At 45.0% G+C, this 27,325-nt stretch overlaps 1 protein-coding gene and 1 long non-coding RNA gene across 3 annotated transcripts; one reads left to right on the top strand and one right to left on the bottom strand.

Annotated features, from left to right (window-relative positions):
• Nucleotides 1-3,315: 3,315 nt before the first annotated feature.
• LOC115900009 lies at nucleotides 3,316-12,284 on the bottom strand. Its single transcript, XR_004059682.1, has 3 exons — nucleotides 11,977-12,284; nucleotides 5,497-5,563; nucleotides 3,316-3,638 (listed from the first exon to the last, which is right to left on the bottom strand). It is a non-coding gene; the product is annotated as an uncharacterized LOC115900009 (long non-coding RNA).
• Nucleotides 12,248-26,515, top strand: TMED2 (transmembrane p24 trafficking protein 2). 2 transcript variants are annotated; one of them, XM_010368397.2, is made up of 5 exons: nucleotides 12,266-12,549; nucleotides 14,546-14,738; nucleotides 15,718-15,738; nucleotides 18,408-18,515; nucleotides 24,988-26,515. In XM_010368397.2, the coding sequence occupies exons 1-5, from the start codon at nucleotides 12,370-12,372 to the stop codon at nucleotides 25,110-25,112; spliced, it is 627 nt and encodes a 208-aa protein (XP_010366699.1). In that variant the 5' UTR covers nucleotides 12,266-12,369; the 3' UTR covers nucleotides 25,113-26,515. The 2 variants fall into 2 exon arrangements, with proteins under 2 accessions (XP_010366700.1, XP_010366699.1); XM_010368398.2 differs by lacking the exon at nucleotides 15,718-15,738 and having other exon boundaries at nucleotides 12,248-12,549.
• Nucleotides 26,516-27,325: the final 810 nt, after the last annotated feature.

Here is a 27,325-nt window from a genome sequence, read left to right as displayed (position 1 = left end):
TTCCTTTGACCTGTGAGCAGAATTACCTTTTAGAATAGTATTTATTTTCCTTATTTAGCCAGAGTTGATTTCTGTTGCTTGCAGTCAGAGAAGCCTATCAATACCTGATAAGAATTGTTAGCAAAAATGTTCTAAGTCAGAGTTCTGATCATGTCACTTTTTTGCTAAAAATCTCTTGACGGCTTCCTGTTGTCTGTAGCTGGAGTCAGTAAACATTTTCTGTAAGGGGTCAGATAGTAATTATTTTATGTTTTGTGTGGTCTCTGATGGTTACTAACTCTGCTATTGTGTCATGAAAGCAGCCACAGTCAATAGGTAGACACATGGATATGGCTGTGTTGCAATAAAACTTCGTTTACAAAAAAACATTGCTGACCTGTGGTCTCCAGAATAAAGTGAAACTTACTGTGGCATAGAAGATAAAATGTCGGTAGCGTGTGGTGGCTCACACCTATAATCCCAGCACTTTGGGAGGCCGAGGCGGGCGGATTACCTGAGGTCAGTAGTTCGAGACCATCCTGGCCAACATAGCAAAACCCTGTCTCTACTTAAAAATACAAAAATTATCCAGGTGTGGTGGTGTATGCCTGTAGTCCCAGCTACTCAGGAGGCGGAGGCAGGGAGGATCGCTTGAGCCTAAGAGGCAGGGGTTGCAGTGAGCTGAGATTGAACCACTACACTCCAGTCTGGGCGACGGAGTGAGATTCCACTCAAAAAAACCAAAACAACAACAAAAAGAAGACCTTACGTCTGCCTGCAATTTTTCTTTTATTTTCTTTCTTTTTTTGTTTTTTTTGAGACGGAGTCTTGCTCTGTCACCCAGGCTGCAGTGCAATAGTGCGATCTCGGCTCACTGCAACCTCTACCTCCTGGGTTCAAGCAATTCTCCTGCTTCAGCTTCCCAAGTAGCTGGGATTACAGGCTCCGGTCACCTTGCTTGGCTATGCAATTTTTCTAATTGTACATTTTACTCTACTTCCCTCCTCCTGGGAACTCTGTGCTCCAGTACCTTGGAATGCCCTGCCTTCCCCAATCACTCCTCAACTGCCTATTCCCTTGCTTTTGCTTGCACTGTGCCTCCTGACTGCAAATCCCTCTCCATCATCTGTCATTGTTCCCTGAAATCCAATTATCTTTCAGCGCCAGCTCATTGCCACCTGTAGTGCACATTGTATTTTTGTTGCTTTCCAGATGTTAATTGCATCCTGACTTTGCTTTGCAGAGTCACCTCTCTCCCACTCAAGCCTTCTTCTTTGGGTACTCTTGCATCTGTAAACCTGTCCCCAGAACTGCAGGGGTTGGCATATTTCTCCTCTGGTCACAGTGATTAGGGGTGGCATGTGACCCAAACTGGCCCAAGGAGGCCAATCCCAGGACTTTTTGTGAGAAATATTAGGAAAAATGTGCTGTCTTTCAACTGGGATTACTAGGCTGCTGGGGCATAAGGCGTAAGACGTAAATCGTTGGCTGGACGTGGTGGCTCATACCTGTAATCCCAGCACTTTGGGAGGCCGAGGTGGGTGGATCACAAGGTCAAGAGATCAAGACCATCCTGGCCAACATGGTGAAACCCCCGTCTCTACTAAAAATACAAAAATTAGCTGGGCATGGTGGCGCGCGCCTGTAGTCCCAGCTACTCGGGAGACTGAGGCAGAAGAATCTCTTGAACCTGGGAAGTGGAGGTTGCAGTGAGCCAAGATCATGCCACTGCACTCCAGCCTGGCGACAGAACAAGACTCTGTATAAAAATAAATAAATAAAATAAATAAATAAATAAATAAATAAATAAATAAATAAGTCATTGTCATCCATCCTGACACTGCAGGGGAAATTGCTTTCTGAGAATGAAATTGAGACGGGGGAGAGAGAGAGAGAGAGAGAGAGAGATCATAATATCTTTTTTTTTCTTGAGATGGAGTCTTATTCTGTCATCCATGCTGGAGTGCAGTGGTGTGATCTTGGCTCACTGCAACTTCTGCCTCCCGAGTTCAAGTGATTCTCCTGCCTCAGCTTCCCGAGTAGCTGGGATTAAAGGCACACCACCATGCCCGGCTAATTTTTTGTATTGTTTAGTAGAGCCAGGGTTTCACTATGTTGGCCAGGCCGGTCTCCAACTCCTGACCTCAGGTGATCCACCTGACTTGGCCTCCCAGAGTGCTGGGATTACAGGTGTGAGCCACCGCGCCGAGCCTCATAACATCCTTTAAGTCCCTGGATTCAGCCATACCTGAACACCTACCCCTTTTTAGCTGAAGCCAGGCTGAGCTCTCCTAGGATAACTCTCACGGTGTCTTCCCATGGCCTTGCTCATTCCTCCTTTGGAAGCAGAATTAGCTTAATCTCAATGCTCAGTTTGGAAGGACAAACTGGGCATGCTTTACCCAGCCACTTCTCCTCCCCTTTCTCTTGGGAACCAGCTCTTCTGCTCCTTTCTACCATAGTTTTATATGATCAGCTCTGCCCACACAGAAGCCCACTCTCATCCTGAGGTATCTGTAAGGGTACATCACCAAACCGGCCCAGTATGTTTAATTCTGTGCTTCCGTATTCTGTGCAACCATATTTAGCTACATCTATAAGCCACATTCTCCAACATTCACTTACAAGTAATCCTTATAATACTGTCGTGCACTGCATGACAATGTTTCAGTTAACGATGGACTGCATATACAATAGTGGTCTCTTGAAATGATAACACCATATTTTTACTGTACCTTTTCTTTTTTTTTTTTTTTTGAGACGGAGTCTCGCTCTGTCGCCCAGGCTGAAGTGCAGTGGCGTGACCTCGGTTCACTGCAAGCTCCACCTCCTGGGTTCATGCCATTCTCCTGCCTCAGCCTCCCAAGTAGCTGGGACTACAGACGCCCACCACTATGCCTGGCTAATTTTTTGTATTTTTAGTAGAGGCGGGGTTTCACTGTGTTAGCCAGGATGGTCTCGATCTCCTGACCTCATGATCCGCTTGCACACAAATGCCTGTGTGTCACAATTGCCTACAGTATTCAGTACAGTCACATGCTGTGCAGGTTTGCAGCCTAGGAGCAATAGGCTGTACCCCATAGCCTAGGTGTGCAGTAGACTATACCATCTAGTTCTGTGTAAGTAGACGCTGTGATGTTCGCACAACCACAAAATTGTCCAACCATACATTTCTCAGAATATATTGCTGTCATCAAGTAACACATGACTGTATTTAGAGACTCCATCTTCTTTACTCTTTTTTCTTATTTTTTCACTCTTGGTTTACAACTCAGGACAGGAGTTTGTATCAGTCAGAAAAATAAAACACACTGCAGGTCTTTCCAACAGAAACGTTTTAATGTAGGAAACTGGTTAAAATATGCATTAGTATCTATTGCTGTATAAGAAGTTAGCTCAAAACATAGTGACTTAAAACAACAATAATCATTTATTGTCTTTCATAGTTTCTGCAGGTCCAGAATTTGGGAGCAACACGGCTGAGCAGTTCTGATACATGGTTTTTCATGATACTGCAGTCAAGATATCAGCTGGGGCTATGGTCATCTGAAGGCTCGACTGGGGCTGGGGAATCTTGCATGGCTGTTGGTGAGAATTCACAGCTTCTTGCCACATGGGATCTCTCCCAGAGCTGCTTGAGTGTCCTCATGACATGATAGCTGGTTTCCCAGAGAAAGTGATTCAAAGGAACAAGGCAACAATGTCTTTTAAAAAAAGTGAGGCAGGCCGGGTGCAGGGGCTCATGCCTGTAATCTCAGCAATTTGAGAGGACAAGGCAGGTGGCTCACTTGAGGTCAGGAGTTTGAAACCAGCCCGGCCAACATGGTGAAACCCTGTCAGAGCAGTGGCATGATCTTGGCTCACTGCAAGCTCTGCCTCTCGGATTCAAGTGATTCTCATGCCTTAGCCTCCTGAACAGCTGAGATTACATGCACCACCATGCCCAGCTACATATATATTTTAGTAGAGATGGAGTTTTGCCATCTTGGCCAGGCTGGTCTCAAACTCCTGGCCTCAATTGATCCGTCTGCCTCAGCCTCCCAAAGTGCTAGGATTACAGGCATGAGCTACTGCACCCTGCCAAATGTGTATAGCAGCATTAGTAATAGCCAAAATGTGGAAACAACTCAAATATCCATAGACAAAATGTGGGGCATGCATACCATGGAATACAATTAAGCCACAAAAAGAAATGAAATCCTGACGCACACTACAATGTAGATGAACCTTGAAACATCATGTCAAGTGAAAGAAGCCAGTCACAAGAGGCCACATATTGTATGATTTCACTCCAAATCCACAGAACAGAAAGTAGATAAGTAGTGGTTGCCAGGGCTGGGCAGGGGAGGGATTGGGGAATGACTGCTAATGGGTACAGGGTTTCTTTTTCTTTTCTTTTCTTTTTTTTTTTTTTTTGAGGCAGAGTCTCACTCTGTCGCCCAGGCTGGAGTGCAGTGGTGTGATCTCAGCTCACTGCAAGCTCTGCTCCCGGGTTCACGCCATTCTCCAGCCTCAGCCTCCTGAGTAGCTGGGACTACAGGCGCTTGCCACCACGTCCAGCTAATTTTTTGTATTTTTAGTAGAGACGGGGTTTCACCATGTTAGTCAGGATGGTCTCGATCTCCTGACCTCGTGATCCACCCGCCTCGGCCTTGCAAAGTGCTCGGTTTGGAAGGTCAAACTGGCCTAGCTACTCAGGAAGCTGAGGCAGGAGAATCACTTGAACCCGGGAGGTAGAGGTGGTAGTGAGCTGAGGTTGCACCACTGTACTCCATCCTGGGCAACAAAGCAAGACTCCGTCTCAAAATAAATAAAGTGTTATACTTCAGTGGTTTCTCGTATATTCTCAGAGTTGTTCAAACATCACCACTATCTAATTTCAAAACATCTCATTGCCCCTCAAAAGAAACCCTGTACCCTTGCCGGGTGTGGTGGCTCACGCTGCACCACCCATTGTATAACACTTTAAAAGGATGGATTTTATGGTATATGATTTGTATCTCAATAAGGCAGGACGAAAAGGGAGGGAAGGAGAGAGGGCCCAGTTCACGTTGCACCTCACTGACTGTTGATTATCACCTGGTCGGTTCTGGGCCAGACGGCAGTTAAGAGGTTCATTCATTATCCATCAGATATGTATGGAGTACCCACCATGTGCCAGCTGTTTGTCCTGTTGGATGTATTCATGCACCTGATGGCACATGAGCTCATGCCAATCAACCTGTGTTGATAACCTTAAAAATGCACATTTGGCCAGGTGCGGTGGCTCCCGCCTGTAATCCCAGCACTTTGGGAGGCTGAGGCGGGTGGATTGCCCGAGGTCAGGAGTTTGAGATCAGCCTGGCCAACATAGTGAAACCACGTCTCTACTAAAAATACAAAAAATTAGCCAGGCGTGGTGGTGGCCGCCTGTAATCTCAGCTACTTGCAGTGAGCCAAGGTCATGCCACTGCACTCCAGCCTGAGTGTCAGAGTAGAACTCTGTCTCAAAAAAAAAAAAAAAAAAAAAAAAGGCACCTTTACTGTGGGTGACCTGTCAAGTCCTGAGAGCCTGTGATCCTCTGGGTGAATTTGACTTCAGGTCCTGAAACAGTAATGTTGAAAAACACCTGATGAGTAAATATGGCTACAACAATGCTAACCAAAAACCAACCAACAAAAAACTAGAACTATGTAAAGCAGCCGATAGTAATCATTTTACAGTACTGTGATTACAGTTACCTTTGTCTTTTTTCCGATTTCAGATAACATAGTCAATTACATTTATAATGTAAACTAGAAACATAGTGACTTCTGGTTGCATCTTTGGTTTGGCGACCCATGTGTTTTCAGACATTGGAATTGAACATATTTAGGTATGACATCCTATGATACAGTTTGCCACAATCCTCCCCTCTCCTACTGCCTATGCTAGTGCCATCTCTGATTCACATAACTGCCTGATCCCTGAAGGCATTTGAATTTGAGTCCCCTAATTTATATCATAAAACCCTACAATATACAATTCACTGTGTTCCACTGAGATCTTAAAAATGTCCACTATTTACTTATTTATTTATTGGCGACAGGGTATCACTCTGTCACCCAGGCTGGAGTGCAGTGGCACTATCACAGCTTGGCTCACTGCAGTCTTGACCTCCCAGGCTTGGGTGATCCTCCCACCTCAGCCTCCCAAGTAGCTGAGACTATAGGCATATGCCACCACATCTGGCTAATGTTTTGGTATTTTTTGTAGAGATGGGGTCTTCCTATGCTGCCCTGGCTGGTCTCGAACTCTTGGACTCAAGCAATTTGCCCTCTTTGGTCTCCCAAAGTGCTGAGATTACAAGCATGAGGCACTGCGCCCAGCCCCACTTTTTAATTCCTTGATAGGTGGACTTAGAACTATTATTTAATCAGTTCAAAGCCAAAAATTAACATTGAATTTCTAGATAAAATTGAAATTGTTTTTGGCATTCTTCTATGGTTGGGATGCTCAGGAAGTCAAAAAGGGTTGTATCAAAAAAAAAAAAAAAAAAAAAAAGCCAGGAATGGTGGTTGACACCTGTAATCCCAGCACTTTGGGAGGCCAAGGTGAGAGGATTATTTGAGCCCAGGAATTCGAGACCAGCCTGGGTAATATAGGGAGACTTCCATCTCTACAAATAGTTAAAAAGGATAGTTAAAAAAACAAAAAAAAACCAAAAACCAAAAACAAACAAAACGCTAGCTGGGTGTGGCTGCATATGCCTGTGGTTCCAGCTACTGGAGAGCTTGAGGTGGGAGGATCACTTGAGCCTAGCAATGTGAAGCTGCAGTGAGCCATGTTTGTGCCACTGCATTCCAGCTTGGGTGACAGAGCCAGACCCTGTCTCAAAGGAAACAAACAAAAATAGAAAACAAAAGGGGCTGTATCTATTGGTTTAAGAGGATACCTTAATATCTCTGTAGATATTATCAGCAGAGGCCAGGCACGGTGGCTTATGCCTATAATCCCAGCACTCTGGGAGACTGAGGTGAGCAGATCACCTGAGGGCAAGAGTTCGAGACAAGCCTGGCCAACATGGCGAAACCCTGTCTCTACTAAAAAATATAAAAACAAAATTAGCTGGGCATGGTGGCATGCGCCTGTAATCCCAGCTACTTGGGAGGCTGAGGCAGGAAATCGCTTGAACCCGGGAGGCAGAGGTTGTAGTGAGCTGAGATTGCGCCACTGCACTCTAGCCTGGGCGACAGAGCGAGACTCCATCTCAAGAAAAAAAAAAAAAAAAAAAAAGCCCAGGCGTGGTGGCTCACACCTGTAATCCCAGCACTTTGGGAGGCCAAGGCCGGTGGATCACGAGGTCAGAAGATCAAGACCATCTTGGCTAACACGGTGAAACCCCATCTCTACTAAAAATACAAAAAATTAGCCAGGCGTGGTGGCAGGCACCTGTAGTCGCAGCTACTCGGGAGGCTGAGGCAGGAGAATGGCGTGAACCCAGGAAGCAGAGCTTGCAGTGAGTGGAGATCGCGCCACTGTACTCCAGCCTGGGCGACAGAGCGAGACTCCATCTCAAAAAAAAAAAAAAAAAAAAATCAGTAGAAAGGGACATGTGGGAAACAGGTGTATCAATGTGTTGGTAAGAATGGAGGAAGAGGCTCTAGGCTGTCTCCCTCCAGTGACGGCACTGAAGCCACATTACAGAACTAACCCGCCAGGGAAGGCAGGATGTCTGCCAGTCTGGAAGATGGGGAAGTAGGGGATCACCAGTAGAACTCCTGAGTTCAATAACACAGTTAACCCTTGAAGAACGCAGATTTGAAATGCATGGGTCCACTTATATGTGGATTTTTTTCACCTGGCCAGGTACTGTGGCTCACGTCTGTAATCCTGGCACTTTGGGAGGCTGAGGCAGGCAGATCAGTTGAGGCCAGGAGTTTGAGACCAGTCTGGCCAACATGGTGAAACCCCGTCTCTACAAAAAATTCAAAAATTAGCCAGGCGTGGTGGCTGGCGCCTGTAATCCCAGTCACTTGGGAGGCTGAGGCAGAAGAGTCTCTTGAGCCTGGCAGGCAGACGTTGCAGTGAGCCAAGGTTGAGCCACTGTACTCCAGCCAGGGCGACAGAGCGAGACTCCAGCTCAATAAAAATAAATAAATAAACAAATAAATAAAGGTTACACCAAGTATGCCTGCCTCTCATGCCTCTCTTCCCACCTCCACCACTTCTTCCACTTCTGCCACCCCTGAGACAGCAAGACCAACCCCTAACTCCTCCCCTCCTCTTTGGCCTACTCAACATAAAGATGACAAGGATGAAGAGTAAATATTTTCTCGTCCTTATGATTTTCTTAATAACAGTTTCTTTTCCCTAGTTTACTTTAAGAACACAGCATGTAATATATATAACATACAAAATATGCTAGTCAGCTGTCATTGGCCGGGCACAGTGGCTGATGCCTGTAATCCCAGCCCTTTGGAAGGCTGGAGTGAGTGAATCACTTGAGGCCAGGAGGCAGAGGTTGCAGTGAACTGAGATCACAGCACTGCACTCCAGCCTGGGCAACAGAGCGAGATTCCATCTCAAAACAAAAACGAAAAACAAACAAACAAACAAAATGCTAATCAACTGTCATTGCTAAGGCTTCTGGTCAGCAGAATGCTGTTAATAGTTAAGACTTTGGGAGGCCGAGACGGGCGGATCACGAGGTCAGGAGATCAAGACCATCCTGGCTAACATGGTGAAACCCCGTCTCTACTAAAAATACAAACAACTAGCCGGGCGACCTGGCGGGCGCCTGTAGTCCCAGCTACTCGGGAGGCTGAGGCAGGAGAATGGCGTGAACCCGGGAGGCGGAGCTTGCAGTGAGCTGAGGTCCGGCCACTGCACTCCAGCCTGGGCGACAGAGCCAGACTCCGTCTCAAAAAAAAAAAAAAAAAAAAAAAAAAAAAAAAAAAAAAAAAAAAAAAATAGTTAAGTGTTCGGGCTGGGCACAGTGGCTCACGCCTGCAATCCCAGCACTTTGGGAGGCCAAAGCGGTAGATTACCTGAGGTCAGGAGTTGAGACTAGCCTGGCCAACATGGCTAAAAATACAAAATCTACTAAAAATACAAAAATTAGCTGGGCAGGCCGGGCGCGGTGGCTCAAGCCTGTAATCCCAGCACTTTGGGAGGCCGAGACGGGCGGATCACGAGGTCGGGAGATGGAGACCATCCTGGCTAACATGGTGAAACCTCGTCTCTACTAAAAATACAAAAAATTAGCCGGGCGTGGGAGCGGGCGCCTGTAGTCCCTGCTACTCGGGAGGCTGAGGCAGGAGAATGGCGTGAACCCGGGAGGCGGAGCTTGCAGTGAGCCGAGATTGTGCCACTGCACTCCAGCCTGGGTGACAGAGCAAGACTCCATCTCAAAAAAAAAAAAAAAAAAAAAAATTGGCTGGGCATGGTGGCAGGCGCCTGTAATCCCAGCTACTCAGGAAGCTGAGGCAGGAGAACTGCTTGAACTGGGAAGTGGAGGTTGCAGTGAGCTGAGATCGTGCCATTGCATTCCAGCCTGGGCGACAAGAGCAAAACTCCATCTCAAAAAAAAAAAAAAAAAAAAAAAAAAAAAAAAAAAAGTAAAGTTTTTGGGGAGTGAAAAATGAGGCCAGGCACAGTGGCTCATGCCTGTAATCCCAGCACTTTGGGAGGCTGAGGCGGGTGGATCACCTGAGGTCAGGAGTTCAAGACCAGCTTGCCCAACCTCGTGAAACCCCGTCTCTACTAAAAATACAAAAATTAGCTGGGCGTGGTGGCGGACGCCCGTAATCCCAGCTACTTGGGAGGCTGAGGCAGGAGAATTGCTTAAACCCAGGAGGCAGAGGTTGCAGTGAGCTGAGATTGTGCCACTGCACTCCAGCCTTGGCGACAGAGGGAGACTCCATGTTAAAAAAAAAAAAAAAAGACCCCAGGATTTTGGACTGTGTAGAGGTTGGTGCCCCAACCCCCATGTTGTTTAAAGTCAACTGTACACTGTCATAGTCAGGAAGGCTTCATCACTGCAGCTGCCCCTGTTTCTTGAAACCTGAAGCGGGAAACTGGATCCTGGGACACTACTGCCCCCTATTGCCTGTTGGTCTTCAAATAAATAATCCCTTCAATTTTGCAAGGCCTGTGCTGTCATTCCCTTTTTACAGATAAGGAAACTGAGGCCAGGACGTGGTGGAAAATAATCAAGGTCACACAGCTATGTGCAAAAGTGAGTAACAACCCAGGCTCCTCATTCTCAGGTCAGTCTAGTGACCTCAATTGACATGTAATGTGTGAGGTCCTTCTGTGGCCCTGTGGCAGGGCCTGAAGACCACAGCGTACGTAAATCCAGTCTGGTGCCTTCATGAGTGAGGCAGAGTAGAAAATAACTGTAATCCACTAGGAACAAATCTGCATTGTAAACACAGAGGAAGGGGCTAGTATTTGGCAGAAGGATGTCTAGGAACATTTTAGAGATAAGAGGTGACATTTGGGTTCTGAGGGATGAGTAGGAGTATGCCAGGGTGCAAAGGATGAAAAGACCGCTCCAGCAGCTGGTAAGGGCTAAGGGGCATGGAGAAGCAGCAAGACTTTGAGGAAGTGGTAGAATTCTAACTTTGGAAAATCTGAACAAGGCTAATTTTTTGTACATGGGTAAAGTATTACATATATACAGTAAAATAAAATGCAATAGTTGCCGGGAGCAGCGGCTCACGCCTATAATCCCAGCACTTTGGGAGGCCGAGGAGGGTGGATCATCTGAAGGTCAGGAGTTTGAGACCGGCCTGACCAACATGGTGAAAACCCGTCTCTACTAAAAATACAAAAATTAGCTGGGTGTGGTGGTGGGCGCCCGTAATCCCAGCTACTTGGGAGGCTAAGGGAGGAGAATATCTTGAACCCGGGAGGCGGAGGTTGCAGTGAGCTGAGATCGTGCCATTGCACTCCAGCCTGGGTGACAAGAATGAAAATCTGTCTCAAAATAAAATAAAGTAAAAATGTAATAGTCTAATAGATTGTTTTAAAAAATTAGACATCCACATATATACCACCTAGGTAAAGATACTAGAGATTCCAGCAACCCGGGAGGATCCCTTGGTGCCCCTTTCAGGTCTGTATGAGCCTCCACTGCTCCCCAGTCCCCGGGAAGGAGAGCGGGTGGGAGAGGCAACATGAAACCTAAAAATCAGTGGGGTTCGCTCCGGTAATCCCACAGCTATTGGGTTGGCAGAGGCAGGAGGATCACTTGCCCAGGAGTTGGAGGCTGCAGTGAGCTATGATCGCGCCACTGCACTCCAGTCTGGGCGACAGATCAAGACCCCGTCTCTAAGCAAACAAACAAATAAACACCCCTCAAAACCCATGGCTTCAGGCCTGGCGCGGTAGCTCACTCCTGTAATCTCAGCACTTTGGGAGGTCGAGCAGGGCGGATCACTTGAGGTCAAGAGTTCCAGACCAGCCTGGCCAACATGGCGAAACTCCGTCTCTACTAAAAAATAAAAAAAAATTGGCCGGCGCGGTGGCTCACACCTGTAATTCCAGCACTTTGGGAGACCGAGGCGGGCGGATCACGAGGTCAGGAGACCAAGACTAGCCTGACCAACATGGTGAAACCCCGTCTCTACTAAAAATACAAAAATTAGTCGGGCGTGGTGGAGCGTGCCTGTAATCCCAGCTACTCAGGAGGCTGAGGCAGGAGAATCACTTGAACCTGGGAGGCGGAGGATGCAGTGAGCCAAGATCGCGCCACTGCACTCCAGCCTGCTTGGGCAACAGAACGAGACTCCGTCTCAAAAAACCAACAAACAAAAAACACAAAAATTAACCAAGCGTGGTGGCTCACGCCTGTAATCCCAGCTACTCGGGAGGTTGAGGCAAGAAAATCTCTTGAACCCGGGAGACGGAGGTTGCAGTGAGCCGAGATCGCCCCACTGGACTCCAGCCTGGGCGACAGAGCGAGACTCCGTCTCAAAAACGAAACAAAACAAAAGAAAAAAACCTTAGTTTCAGCCCGCACATTCCCTCACCTCCTATTGCTGCCTGCAAATCTTTCGCCATCGTCCTGGACGATCCTAAGAGGGCACTGCAGAGGATTCCGGACACTGTCGTTTTCCTGGGAAGTCCACATGAACTTTAGCTTTGACGCGAAAGGACTAGGGAAAAATTTTTGGTCCTTCGGAGCCGCCGTCCAGGCTCGGGCCGCTCAGAGTCGCTTGTCCTTCGGCGGCTGCCATGCGTCCTTTACGTGGCAGCTGCCGGCGCCCGCCAATCCACTGCGCCCGCATCAGCCCCTACTAGTGGCGCAGGCGGAAGGGGCGGAGCTTAGGCGGCGGTGGCTGAGAAGGCAGCGGGGCGGCGGCGGCGGCGGCGGCGGCTCTGGAGGCCGCAGTCCGGGTCCTGGCTTCGGCCTCAGCCCCACCATGGTGACGCTTGCTGAACTGCTGGTGCTCCTGGCCGCTCTCCTGGCCACGGTCTCGGGCTATTTCGTTAGCATCGACGCACATGCTGAGGAGTGCTTCTTTGAGCGGGTCACCTCGGGCACCAAGATGGGCCTCATCTTCGAGGTGGCGGAGGGCGGCTTCCTGGACATCGACGTGGAGGTGCGGGCGAGATGCCCGCGGCCGAGGCTTGGTCGCGTGGCCGCTCGGGGATTGGTGGCACGTGGGGCCGGCGCGGGGCCTGCTTGGGGAGGGGTCTTAGAAGTAGCTGTCCGAGTCCTGGAGAAGCCCAGGCCGCCACCCCCCCGCACCGCCCTGGCCCCGGCGACCGCCTAACGGCTCCTTTTCCCGCGACTTGCCAGGATTCCGGGATTCCTTGGGGGCTCCTTCGGCATGCTTGGTTGCTTTGGGTTCTCTCTTTGAACGACGGGTTCCTGTTGGTACCTCTCGCCGAGCTTTGTGAATCAGGCGCCGCGAGAAGCCCGGGCCCGGGCTTCTCGGTCACTGTTAGCTGGTGGCGGGCCTCGATCCAATTAGCACCTGCTTTCCTTCGTGTTACGGATTAATGCTGGAACATGGCACGGAAACTTTCCCAAAAAATAGATAAAAATCGATTGAGGATGAAAAAGCTATTGAATGCTAGGCATACTCTCGCGTCGTGTTTATTTTTCATAGAAACAACCTTAAGGTTCTACTCTTAGACAAATATCCAGCTACCTCGTTTAGTCTCCGCTGCCTAAGAGAGATGGGGAGTTGGATCATGCGTTTTAGGAGTAAGCAGTGCAGTGAAGTATCAGCAGAAAACAGGAAATTAAGAAACCAGCAGTCCCTAAATCTCCACCCATGTTTTGTAAACCAAAAGAATGAGGTGTCGCTAATTTTTATTTTAATTCATCTGCTAGCATGACCAGTTGAGTCTAAGAAGTTTCTATTTGACAGTGTACTCAGTAGGGCTGGGCACAAGTTACACAATACAAGTGAAATCCAAAAATAAGGGGATAACGGAAGGGAGAAACTCTTAGACTTAGCTGGGAAATTAGCGATCAACTGTTCCAGTCTCGAAGTTATGAAAGTGACATGGACTTTGAAAGAGCGACTGGCTTGACCACAGCCTAACAACTGATTTGTAGCAGACTGGGATGAGAGTTTGGGTCTTCTCATTTCCAGGCTAGTCCTTTCCCCTAAGCCTTCAGGCATCTCAGATAAAGTAGAATTCCTTCACTGTTCGGCAGTAATCTGGAAAACCTTGAAATTTGATAAAAATTCATTTTGTTTATATTTTAACAAACAAACGTTTATTATCTCGTGGTTTCTGTGGCCAGGAATTATGGAGAGGCTTAGCTGGGTGGTTCTGGCTTGGAATATCTCATGAGGTTGCAATCAAGACGTCAACCAGGGATGCAGGAATTCTTCATTTTAAAGAGATTTCTTTTTTCTTGAGTTTTGCTGTCAGTCACAGTTGCATGTTTGTTGGTGATGCAGAAATTCTTCATTTTAAAGATATTTGTTTTATCTTGAATTTTGCTGTCAGTCACGGTTGCATGTTTGTTGCTGATATTAGGCCAGTTAGCGACCACATTTCAGGTGAGCTTTCTGTCTGAGGGGTTTAGTAAGGATAAATAAGACATAGATGTCAGAACCGAAAGGTGTTTTAGAGAGCCATTAAGTCAACTCTTGTTTTATAAAGTGGGAGAATTGCAGACCAAATGGTTATTATCACTTACCGAAGTGGAGCTAAGTGAAAGTTACATATTCTTGGTGAATTTCTTTTTTCTTTTTTCTTTTGGACAAAGTCTTGCTCTGTTGCTCAGGCTGGAGTGCAATGGCGCGATCTCGGCTCACTGCAAACTCTGCCTCCCGGGTTCAAGTGATTCTCCTGCCTTAGGCTCCTGAGTGGGAATACAGGTGGGCGCCACCACGCCCAACTAATTTTGTATTTTTAGTAGAGACGGAGTTTTACCATGTTGGCCAGGCTGGTCTTGAACTCCTGACCTCAAGTGATCCGCCCGCCTCAGCCTCCCAAAGTGCTGGGATTACAGGCGTGAGCCACCATGCCCAGCCATATTCTTGGTGAATTTCTTACTGCCATTAGACATTACTTATAAAGTCTATGACTAAATCTTTTGTGACATTTTATGCATTTCTCTCTTGCCTCCAGATTACAGGACCAGATAACAAAGGAATTTACAAAGGAGACAGAGAATCCAGTGGGAAATACACATTTGCTGCTCACATGGACGGAACATACAAATTTTGTTTTAGTAACCGGATGTCCACCATGACTCCAAAAATAGTAATGTTCACCATTGATATTGGGGAGGCTCCAAAAGGACAAGACATGGAAACAGAAGGTGAGATGAACATTCAGAATATTTATATCATGTTCCAAGAGCTAATTTTAGTTCTATACATTTTTACCCATCTGAGTGGCATTTTTTTTTTTTTTTTGAGACGGAGTCTCGCTCTGTTGCCCGGGCTGGAGTGCAGTGGCCGGATCTCAGCTCACTGCAAGCTCCGCCTCCCGGGTTCACGCCATTCTCCTGCCTCAGCCTCCTGAGTAGCTGGGACTACAGGCGCCCACCACCTCGCCCGGCTAGTTTTTTTTTGTATTTTTTAGTAGAGACGGGGTTTCACCGTGTTAGCCAGGATGGTCTCGATCTCCTGACCTCATGATCCACCCGTCTCGGCCTCCCAAAGTGCTGGGATTACAGGCTTGAGCCACCGCTGAGTGGCATTTTTAAAAATTTCTTAACCAAAAACTTTTTGTGGAATGTACTTTTTATTTTTTGCAAGTCTCCTAATTAATAAAGTTTCTTGAGGCTAGTGTTTGTTTTTTTGTTCTTCATTTTTCTTTTATTTATTTATTTATTTATTTTGAGATGGAGTCTTGCTCTTTTGCCCAGGCTGGAGTGCAATGGCTTGATCTTGGCTCACTGCAACCTCTGCCTCCTGGATTCAAGTGATTCTCCTGCCTCAGCCTCCCAAGTAGCGTCAGGTATACAGCACCACTCCCGGCTAATGTTTGTATTTTTAGTAGAAACAGGGTTTCACCATGTTGGCCAGGCTGGTCTCAAACTCCTGACTTCAGGTGATCCACCCGCCTCGGCCTCCTGAAGTGCTGGGATTTTTTGTTCTTTGCATTTGTTCTAACAGGTTTTCTTAGTCATTTTGTGCTCTTGTGAGCATGTAGGTTCCTTGTGTCTTGGGTTATTTTTTCTGTTTATTTGCTAATCCTGATATATACTTTATTTGCTCATTTGTATACATGACTAGTTTAGCTAAACTTTTTGTTGGTTCTTTTTGTGTTAAGATATCTTAACTTTTCTTTAGGTGGTGGAGATACCTGGGATGGTATGTGGATTGTTTTTTTGACAGCGTCCATGTTTGCTAATGTCTAATTTCTGCTTTCTTTTTTCTAACCTCAGTTTGTTGGCATGAGAGTGTTTTTTCTCTTAAAAAACCCCCACAACTAATTGGATTGATTATTTTTTTGGTGGTTTTTTATTTGGTTGACAGGAAGTATAGGTTAGGTTATTTTAAACTAATAGCACTGAAAACACAGTTGACATTTTCGTAGTAACATCTTTGTTCTTTAAGATGAATGCTAAAGAGTGGAAATTCAATGATAAGGGGACAATAGCCCCAATTAAACACAGCTCATAGCAAATGGTGTCTTTGACTTTGTAGAAAGTATTTTGTAGACTTCCTAACCTGAAGCTTGGTTAGATATGAAATGCAGTTCTAGGAGCCGTATGTTGATATGAAGACAAAAGTTCTTTTAGCCATATGTTGCAGTTAGATTGTTCATTGCCCAGGTTACCAGTAATAAACCCTGATTGGTTCTTGGTGGTTTTGGATAAATTGCTTTCCGGGAGCCAGTACATTTGGTGGTGGGTTTTTTCCCCCCACAGTGCATGCCAGAGTTTTTGAAGCTAGTCGTCGTTGTTTCACACATTTCATAGTATCCTATTAGCATGGTAACACATGTCCCAGATATTCAGTATTAGTAGAGTGCTAACATCATCAAGAAGCTGAGTTGTTTGGTTAGATTTTGAAATCTATAGAGTTTAGAGAGTCCTACTACTTAGTAATTCCTGTGCTTATTTTTCACGGCCACTTATAGAGTAGGACTTGACTGATTTTCAGGGAGAATGAGGAGTTCTGAAAGGCTTTTTTGGTTTATTTTCTGGAGATTGATCCTACTTAGTTTGAAAATGTTGGTTGATGAATGTGAATATTGAACTTCTTAGATAATTTTTTAACATATATCCAAAATTTTTGCATTTGCTTGTTAATGTCAATGAATGGCAGCTGTCAAATCAAGCCTTCCTCTAAAGCAGTGGTTCTCAAGTGAGGATGATCTTTTTGCCCCAGGGGATATTTGGCAATAGCTTTTTTTTTTTTTGGAAAGATTTTTTATTGGAAGACAGGGGGTAGGTGCTATAGGCATTTAGGGCTGGAGGCCATGGAGGCTGCTAAATACCCTACAGTGCATCAGACAGCGTCCCACAATGTCGAACAGCATTTGGTCCAAAATGGCGACAGTGCCACTGCTGAGAAACCCTGCTCTATCGGTTTCATGTGGTGCATGGGGCTTCCAAAGGGAAATTTCGAGTGAGCGAACGTTTGACATTCCAATTCAACTGCCTTCAGTGGTAGAGGCCCTTGGTTTCTCCTAAGAAACTTGGGATTGTCTGTGAGAATCTGGAATCCCAGAAGAGACCCAGTCTTGGGCAGGGATGAAGAGATCCCCTTTTCCCCGGGAATGTTTCCTGGTGCTGTTTCTCTCCTGCCTACCTGTTCCTTCTCATAACTGGCACTACCTAAAAGCATATGCTTACTCTTCAGAACAGTACCTTGTGTGTATTTTTGGTTCAAGAGGATACCTGGTTGAAAACTTGTGCCACTAAGGACTTGTATGTCTACTTACATTGCCTGCTGTTCCCCACTGTAGTGAAATCATTACTTTGTCAAAGAAGAATGTTTGAGTTGGTGTGGATTTTCCTAAGAGCGTTTTGATGTTTTTCTGTGCTCAGCTTCATAGAGATTAAAAGTCTGTTTTGGTGCTGCTCCTTAATTAATATTAGAGTTACATGACTCTTAGATTTTGTTATCTGTAGGTTTATATTTTAAAAATACATGTATTTATTTGTGCTCTTAGGCCCCCAATCAGTGTTTTACTACTTTTCTGTAGTTAATAGTATAGTGAACTTCACGAAACAACATTTCGTTAAGAGAAATTTTCTGGGGTTGTTTTCGTTTCCTTAGTAAGCGTTATATAGTATGTTTCCTACCCTGAAAGAGGTTTCTCTACTGGGAAGGGGCTTTTAAAAATGCTTTGAGAATTAAATTGACATGATTCATATCAGTGGTCCAAATTGATGTTTGAGCCATTTCAAAAGTAGCTTCTTTTGCAGGCCTTCTCTGAGGATTTAAAAAAGTTATTCTATAAGTATTTTTCAAAAAGAGATTGCCCCAGCCTAGGCAACATAGTGAGACCCTGTCTCTAAAAAATAAAAATAAAATGGTAGTCAGGCATAGTGACGCACCCCTGTAGTCCCAGCCACTCAGGAGGCTGAGGCAGGGGATTGCTTGAGCCCAGAAATTTGAGGTTACAGTGAGCTATAATTGCACTTGAGCCTGGGTGATAGAGTGAGATCCTGTCTTGAAAAAAAAAGCTGGCTGGGCGCAGTGGCTCATGCCTGTAATTCCACTATTTCGGGAGGCCGAGGCAGGTGGATCATCCGAGGTCAGGAGTTTAAGACCAGCCTGACCAACATGGTGAAACCCCATCTCTTCTAAAAATACAAAAATTAGCTAGGGTGTGGCAGCGTGCGCATGTAATCCGTTATTCTGGAGGCTGAGGCAGGAGAATCGCTTGAACCCGGGAGGCAGAGGTTGCAGTGAGCTGAGATTGAGTGCCAGTGCACTTCAGCTTGGGCAACAGAACGAGACTCTGTCTCAAAAAAAAAAAAAAAAAGACATTGACAAATGTGTGCTGTTTTCAAATTGTTCTGTAGCTCACCAGAACAAGCTAGAAGAAATGATCAATGAGCTAGCAGTGGCGATGACAGCTGTAAAGCACGAACAGGAATACATGGAAGTCCGGGAGAGGATACACAGAGCCAGTAAGTGAATCCCGTCACTTTGCAGCAGCGTCTGATGGTGAAGATTGTTTTACTCAACAGCTTGCTTGTATTTTCCTCATTTGGAAACTTTGCAAATTTTATGTGAAAGCATTGGCTTTAAAAGTGTACCTACATGAGATATTTTTTGAGCATACGTGTGTGTGGAGCTTTGTAGTTTATTATTGGGACATTCGTTCTAAACCAGAAAATGCTATTAAGATTTAGTGCAAGTTTTTAAGAGTTTGGTTTTCTAGCCGGGCGTGGTGGCTTACTCCTGTAATCCCAGCACTTTGGGAGGCTGAGGCAGGTGGATCACCTGAGCTTGGGAGTTCGAGACCAGCCTGGCCAACATGGTAAAACCCCGTCTCTACAAAAAATAAAAGAATTAGCTGGCTGTGGTGGCGTGCACCTATAGTCCCAGCTACTTGGGAGGCTGAGGCATGAGAATCACTTGAACCCAGGAGGCAGAGGCTGCATTGAGCTGAGATTAGGCCACTGCACTCCAGCCTGGGCAACGGAGCTAGACTCTGTCTCATGAAAAAAAAAAAAAAGAGTTTGGGCTTTTAAAAATGTATGGTGAGCTAAGGAATAAGCTAATCATTTTCTCAGAAGGGAAAAGTGTTGTAAAATGGGTATTGCACTGGTTTTTAATCACATACCTGAAACTTACATGCCAGTGGGATTAATATGAGATGCTGAGATTTAATCTTTTTACTAAAATGGAAGGCTTAATGTAGTTAGAATAGAAAACACCAAAACATGAGTACAGGCAAGTCATCAGGTGAAGATCAACTTGAGTCCTCAAGTTTGTAAGTTGGGAACTTGGAATGTATTTTTCTGTGGAAACAGTGATGATTGAAATCTTGTGTTAGGTTGCAAAAGTCTGTTTAGAACTGGATAGAGCATTAAACATTAGGCTTTTGCATTTAAAATTAAGAGGTCCTATATTGACAGACAGACCAATTCCATTGATTAGGTTCAGGGCCACACCATTGTTCAGTGTTTTCATCCTTCAGGTAGTTCTTGGGGAGATGAAAAGAGCAAAGTGGCCGGGACAGTGGCTCACGCCTGTAATCCCAGCACTTTGGGAGGCTGACGTGGGCGGATCACAAGGTCAAGAGATTGAGACCATCCTGGCCAACATGGTGAAATCCCGTCTCTGCTAAAACTACAAAAATTAGCTGGGCGTGGTGGCACGCACCTGTAGTCCCAGCTACTCAGGAGGCTGAGGCAGGAGAATTCGCTTGAATCTGGGAGGCAGAGGTTGCAGTGAGCTGATATAATGCCATTGCACTCCGGCCTGGCGACAGAGCGAGACTCCATCTCAAAAAAAAAAAAAAAAAAAATAGGAAAAAAGGAGAGCAAGGCGTAGTGATGCACCTCTGTAGTCCCAGTTACTCAGGAGGCTGAGGCGGGGGATTGGGAGCAAGCTTTTGTCTTAAGGGCAGTGATTCTATGTCAGGAATCTTTGTTCTGAGACTGGGGTAGGGAGTGAACAGTGACTCAAAGAGATAAGCACAGCTTGAATTTCTTCCAGATGTAGGTTTCTGTTTTTCCCACCCTTAAATCTGTTCTTGCTACTTATGGAAACAAATCTTCAGGATCTAGAGCGCAGACATCAGCTTGTGTTGGCAGGAAGGTGTGTAAATGTAATAGCCTGGAGAACTCCCCTCATCCCCACTTGTTTTAGGACTGGAGTGGGGCAAGTTATGGACCAAGGCTTGTCTACAAGCACTCGAACCTCTTGCCTCACAATTTTTTCTCCTTGCCTCCACTCTTAATCTCACCAGCTGGGATCTTCACTTTTTCTCTCTTACCTTGTTGGGACTCATGTGTTGGTTACCTTGTTCCCAGATGGGGACCAGCCCAGTCTGGAGTTGGAAGGGCACTGAACTAAGTCAGAGGGCAAGTTCCTCTACTTTGCAAGTTTAACTGGTTCAGACCAGATGGCTTTCGAGTTATAGAGTTCTCGGGAACACAGTGGCCAGAGGAAGCACATGTCTTCCAGTCTTTAGGGGTCCAACCTTGTTCTCTCACCCATGATTTGAGTGGAGATACTCCTGTATTTGTTTCACAAATAGTGAGCTATGTGTTCATATTTAAAAGTGTTAGCAGTTTCTAGAATTGAATTTATAGGTATTCAGTTTAAATTTACAAAGCAAATGGTTCCCATAATGTTTTGTTTTTGTGAGTCTTGCTATAGGACCCACTCCTCAGTAGTGAACATAATGAGACCCTCTTTCACTACAGTGTCGTAATAATAACGTGTTGCTTCTAGATCAGGCTAATACATGAGTGGCGTGAGGACAGTGTCCCAGGTCACTGCATTCTGATGTTATTGTGCTTCAGTGTGTTCTATTTAAACTTAAAGGTGCATTTTTCTTTGGGAAGTCCAGGCGGGCGGATCACCTGAGGTCAGGAGTTTGAGACCAGCCTGGCCAACATGGTGAAACCCCGTCTCTACTAAAAATGCAAAAATTAGGCCGGGCGCAGTGGCTCACGCCTGTAATCCCAGCACTTTGGGAGGCCGAGGCAGGCGAATCACGAGGTCAGTAGTTCGAGACCAGCCTGGCCAAGAGACCAGCCTGGCCAATATGGTAAAACCCCATCTCTACTAAAAATACAAAAATTAGCCAGGCACATGTAATCCCAGCTGCTTGGGAGGCTGAGACAGGAGAATCACTTGAACCCAGAAGTTGCTTAGGCTGGTCTTGAACTCGTGGGCTTAAGTGATACACCCGCCTCTGCCTTTCAAAGTGCTTGGATTACAGGCATGAGCCACTGTGCCTGGCCTACTTTCTTTTTATCAGACTCTGTCTTTTTTCTGTTTTTTTGTTTTTTTTTTAAGATGGAGTCTTGCTCTGTTGTCCAGGCTGGAGTGCAGTGGTGCGATCTTGGCTTACTGCAATCTCCGCCTCCTGAGTTCAAGTGATTCTCTTGCCTCAGCCTCCTGAGTAGCTGGGACTACAGACGCACGCCACTACCATACTTTGACGGTGTAAATACTTGCATTTTGGATAACTGTGATTTTGAAATAATTCCTTAATTTTTTTAGAAGTCAGTTTTCTTTTTTTTTTTGAGACGGAGTCTCGCTCTGTGGCCCAGGCTGGAGTGCAGTGGCCGGATCTCAGCTCACTGCAAGCTCCGCCTCCCAGGTTCCCGCCATTCTCCTGCCTCAGCCTCCCGAGTAGCTGGGACTACAGGCGCCCGCCACCTCACCCGGCTAGTTTTTTTTTTTTGTATTGTTAGTAGAGACGGGGTTTCACCGTGTTAGCCAGGATGGTCTCAATCTCCTGACCTCGTGATCCGCCCGTCTCGGCCTCCCAAAGTGCTGGGATTACAGGCTTGAGCCACCGTGCCTGGCCAGAAGTCAGTTTTCTGATTCAGCAAAATGGATACTAATATAGGACGTTTCAATGGTGAGGGAGAAAGATGGTTGGGTTGGGTTTTAACCCTAGAATTATGACCTTGGGCAAGTCACCTTTTCTTCTCTGCTCCCTGTATACAAGCAGAATGGACTTGGCTGTACCCAGTGAATCTTTAAGCCCAGCTTATTTTTGTATTTTTAGTTGAGACAGGGTTTCACCACGTTGGCCAGGATGGTTTCGATCTCTTCACCTTGTGATCCACCTGCCTTGGCCTCCCAAAGTGCTGGGATTACAGACGTGAGCCACTGCACCTGGCCCTATTTCATTTTTAGAGATACAGTGTCTTACTCTGTTGTCCAGCCTGTAGTGCTGTGGTGACAGGATAGCTCACTGCAACCTCAACCTCCTGGGCTCAAGTGATCCTCCCGCCTCAGCCTACCAAGTAGCTGGAAATCCAGGCATGTGCCACTACACCTGGCTATTTTTTTTTTTTTTGGTATTATAGAGACTGGGTTTCTCCATATTGCCCAGGGTTGGCCTCTGACTCCAGAGCTAAAGCAGTCCTCTTGTCTTGGCATCCCAAAGTGTTGGGATTATACTGTAATTGTTTTTAATGTTGGCCATTTGCAGAAAAATAAAAAACTACATAGAAATTTTGTTTTGAGATGGAGTCTTGCTCTGTTGCCCAGGCTGGAGTGCAGTGGCACGGTCTTGGCTCACTGCAAGCTCCGCCTCCCAGGTTCATGCCATTCTCCTGCCTCAGCCTCCCAAGTAGGTGGGACTACAGGTGCCCGCCACCACGTCTATTTTTAGTAGAGATGGGGTTTCACCGTGTTAGCCAGGATGGTCTCAATCTCCTGACCTCATGATCCGCCCACCTCAACCTCCCAAAGTGCTGGGATTACAGGCATGAGCCACTGCGCCCGGCCTACATCTACATAGTAATTTTTAAAAGCTAAGGCTATAGCATTTGACTGGAGAGTTGGACACAATGGCTTGTGCCTGTAGTGTTAACTACTTCAGAGGCTGAGGCAGGAGGATTGCTTGAGGTCAGGAGCTTGAGACCAACCTGGGCAACACAAGACCATTTTTTTAAAAAATAAAATGAATTGACCAGGCATGGTGGCTCATGCCTGTAATCCCAGCATTTTGGGAGGCTGAGGCTGGCAGATCACCTGAGGTTGGGAGTTCGAGACCAGCCTGACTAACATGGAGAAACCACATCGTTACTAAAATACAAAACTAGCCGGGTGTGGTGGTGCATGCCTGTAATCCTAGCTACTCGGGAGGCTGAGGCAGGAGAATCGCTTGAACCCAGGAGGTGGAGGTTGCAGTGAGCTGAGATCGCATCATTGCACTCCAGCTTGGGCAACAAGAGTGAAACTCTGTGTCAAAACATAAAACATAATAAAGTAAAATAAAATACATTTGAAAATAAAAGGAATTTGGCCAGGCGTGGTGGCTTAATGACTATAATCCCAGCACTTTGGGAGGCCGAGGCAGGCGGATCACCAGAGGTCAGGAGTTCAAAACCAGCCTGGCCAACATGGTGAAGCCCTGTCTCTACTAAAAATACAAAAATTAGCTGGGCGTGGTGTTGAGCACCTGTAATCCCAGCTACTCAGGAGGCTGAGACAGCAGAATCACTTGAACCCAGGAGGCGGAGGTTGCAGTGAGCTGAGATCGTGCCACTGCCCTCCAGCCTGGGCGACAGTGAGACTCTGACTCAAAAAAAATAAATAAATAAAAAGAATTTGATCAGAAACTTGAATGTAAGAAATTGAGTATAATAAATAAATATAGAGTAGATGTATATTTTACTTTAAGGATCAAATCCTTAGTTTGAGAGCAGGACAGATGAGAATAGTTTGTCTTGTATTTGATGGTCTGGTAGTAACTGTCAGTATTGATCCATATAACTGAGTAACCTCTTCCATTGAGAACAGTTGCCAAGTACACAGGTGCTCAACAAATATTTGTCACATATTTGGGGAAAGAGACACTCAGACTGCCATATTTTGATGTTGTAAATAATTGCATTTTGGATAACGGTGATTTTGAAATAATTCCTTAATTTTTTTAGAAGTCAGTTTTCTGATTCAGCAAAATGGATACTGATATAGGACGTTTCAATGGTGAGGGAGAAAGATGGTTGGATTGGGTTTTAACCCTAGAATTATGACCTTGGGCAAGTCACCTTTTCTTCTCTGCTCCCTGTATGCAAGCAGAATGGACTTGGCTGTAGCCAGTGAGTCTTCAAGGTTTCTTTTAAAACTCTTTGCTTCTACTTTGGGAGGCTGAGGCAGGAGGATCAGTTGAGGCCGGGAGTTCAAGACCAATTTGGGCAACATGGCAAGACCCTTTCTCTACAAAAACAGAAAAAATTAGTCGGATGGACTGGAGCATACCTGTACTCCCAGCTACTCAGGAGGCTGAGGTGGCAGGATTGTTTGAGTCCAGTTCAAGGTTGCAGTGTACTATGATTGTGTCATGGCATTCCAGCCTGGGCAACAGAGCAAACAAAAAAATATTTGCTTCTGAGTATGTTGAGTTGCCCAGAGACAAAAGTATTTACAGTATAGGTGACCCATAGGTTACAATGACTTCACTTAGAAATGTTCATATTTATGATGGTGCAAAAGTGATGTGCATTCAGAAGAAACTGAGCATCAGGTACCCATGCAACCATTCTGTTTTTTACTTTCAGTGCAGTGTTCACTAACTTGATAAATAAAAAATAAAATAATAATAAAATGCAGTTTAACTTATATGAGATATACAACACTTTATTATAAAATAATCTTTGTGTTGTTAGATGCTTTTGCTGAACTGTAGGCTAATGTAAGTGTTCTGATCATGTTTTAGGTAGGCTAGGCTAAGCTGTGATGTTTGCTAGGTTAGGTGTATTAAATATATTTTTGAATTAGGTATTTTCAACGTAAGCTGGGTTTATTGGGATGTAACCCCATCTTAATTTGAGGAACAGCTATTCTACGAATGGTGTACACGATATTACTTTCACACAGAGTGAAGACTAGAATATGATGCCTATGTTTTTTGGGGGAGAATTGTTAAATTTTGTTTGTTTGTTTTGTCCTCAACAGTCAACGACAACACAAACAGCAGAGTGGTCCTTTGGTCCTTCTTTGAAGCTCTTGTTCTAGTTGCCATGACATTGGGACAGATCTACTACCTGAAGAGATTTTTTGAAGTCCGGAGGGTTGTTTAAAAAGCCTCTTCCTGATGATCCCAACTCAGAATTCACTGTTTACCAAACACCTTGGTCATAATAATGTCATTAGTTTCTCCATTTTTATTTTCTGAACTGTACAGTCACAATTTATGTTTCTTTGTGATGAATAGATATTGGGGGAAAAACACCTTTTTAGGAAAATTATAGTGAAAATTTGACAGTTTTGGCATAATTTCTTATTTGAATGCTGCCTCCATTATATAGGTCCTTCCAGGAACTCAAACACTGTAAGTGAAATATGGGAGTATAGTTTTTATTATTTCTTTTCCTTTTGTTTTCATAATATAGTGCAGTTTTTTCAGGAAATCAGCACAAAGCCTGATAGTACTTTACTAAAATGACTGCACTCTTTGGATTCCCTCAGTCTGTGGTTCAAGTCACTACAGATTCATTTTTGTTGAGTCCTTATGAGAAACAACAGTATGAATCTTTGACGGTTTCTGCCCATCCTAACGGCAGAGCTCTCTGACGGGCATATGCTGCCAGGCTGGGTACTTTCATACTTTGTTTTCTTCTTTTGCTTTAAAACTACGACTCAGCATACATTTTCCTGCATACATTTTTACATTGTACCTTAGGACTCAGTCATCTCCACTTAAATTGATGACACGAGCAGCTAATAACCATTTTTGGGTTTCTGCCTAACCTTCTAATTGTTTGTTAAAGCCAATTCTCTGGGTGTCCCAGTGAGTGGTGGCTCTTTTTCTTTCCACGCTGGCACATTCACTTCCCCCACTCTTGGCATGTAGGAAATAAACATTTACATAATTGGAAAAATCCGGATTTCTGATGCCAAAGGGTTAAAGCCTCTTGGATTTCATTGCAGTGATATACAGCCACTATTTTATTTTTGATCAGTGGCCTTTGGGCCACTGTTTAGGGCACTGAACATCAGTGTCAGCATTAGGGTTTGGGTTTTTGTTTCTCTTGGGGCTTTCTTTTTTGGCACAGGTGAATCTTGTTTTGTGTAAAATGAAATGACTTTCTCTTGTTCTCTCATGATGGGTTTAAAATTAAAAGAGCATCTGGTTTCGGTATGGGGATGATCCAGGATTATGTTGTGACTGATATGTATTAGTTACTTGTACATTTTTTTTTTTTTATCTTTGCAAGGGGAAAACTACAAGTAATGAGTTTTATATAATTAATTTAAATTTGTTACAGGTTTTCATGTTCAGGATAAGCAATTTTTCCACCTTGGGTGAGAACACTTGCAACAGTTTATTAATGAGGTGACTTTCACCTTAGGACAACTGTTGCATACCAGTTTTGTTTGTGTGTGTGAAACACTTCAAAATTGATTTAAAATATGTAAATTTAAAATTGGTTGTATCTAATATGCCCCAGGTTCAGTAAATAAACAATTCTTTTTAAAAACAGTCAGTATTCTGTGTTTTATATATTGACAGTTAATTCACATTTTTTACACACCAACTTTCTGTTCTTATTTGACATGAGACATGTCCATGTTTTCCGAGTATTTATGCCTATTATGTCTGTTACTTTTTAATTCTCTAAGCTTGAGGATAGTGAACGGTACCAAGTTTTCGTTTCTGCACAGGTTTTCCAGTGAGGCTTCTCTGATGGATCAGTGCTAAAATCTCAAGTATTTTTCTGTTTGGAAAAAAAGAAAGGGTTGAATTATTTCCGGTCGCCCATGTGGTTTATGAATGTGGGAAATAGCTTTAAAGACAGATTAAATGATGTGCCCAAGGCCACAGGTAAGAGAGTGAAAGGTGGAACCGGAGACTAGATCACCACCTGTAGAAACTCCTTCCGCTGTGAAACTAACGGCCTGCTGGTAGTAAAAGTAGCTACGATTTACTGAGTCCTGTGTAATGTCTTGATCTAGTACTAAGCACTTTACTTGGTCTGTCTTATTCATGTTTCAAAACTGCCATTACCTTGGGTAAAATCATTTTGGAAGTGAGGAGGAAAACAGGCTTGGAATGGGTCCTTAGGTCAGAAAACTAGTAGAGCCCAGAAGACACACACAGATATGCAATTTCTCTGTGCCTTTGCTTTCAGAACTGTCTGTGAAGTGCCCCCCTTTTCTTTTTTTGGAGACAGGATCTCACTCTGTTTCCAGGTTGAAGTGCGTTGGCTTGATCTTTGCTCACTGAAGCCTCAACCTCCCGGGCTCAAGTGATCTTACCACCTCAGCTCTCCAAGTAGCTGGGACTACAGCT

Source organism: Rhinopithecus roxellana, chromosome 10 (assembly GCF_007565055.1).
Source record: "Rhinopithecus roxellana isolate Shanxi Qingling chromosome 10, ASM756505v1, whole genome shotgun sequence".
Lineage (NCBI taxonomy): Eukaryota > Metazoa > Chordata > Mammalia > Primates > Cercopithecidae > Rhinopithecus > Rhinopithecus roxellana.
The sequence above is the reverse complement of the archived record's forward strand: the minus strand, read 5'-3'. Positions and strand labels throughout refer to the sequence as shown.

Coding starts and splice junctions, on each gene's coding strand:
- TMED2 (XM_010368397.2), top strand. CDS start 12,370: ATGGTGACGCTTGCTGAACTGCTGGTGCTCCTGGCCGCTCTCCTGGCC. Junction 12,550..14,545: donor TCCTGGACATCGACGTGGAG/GTGCGGGCGAGA, acceptor TCTTGCCTCCAG/ATTACAGGACCAGATAACAA. Junction 15,739..18,407: donor TGGTGGAGATACCTGGGATG/GTATGTGGATTG, acceptor ATTGTTCTGTAG/CTCACCAGAACAAGCTAGAA.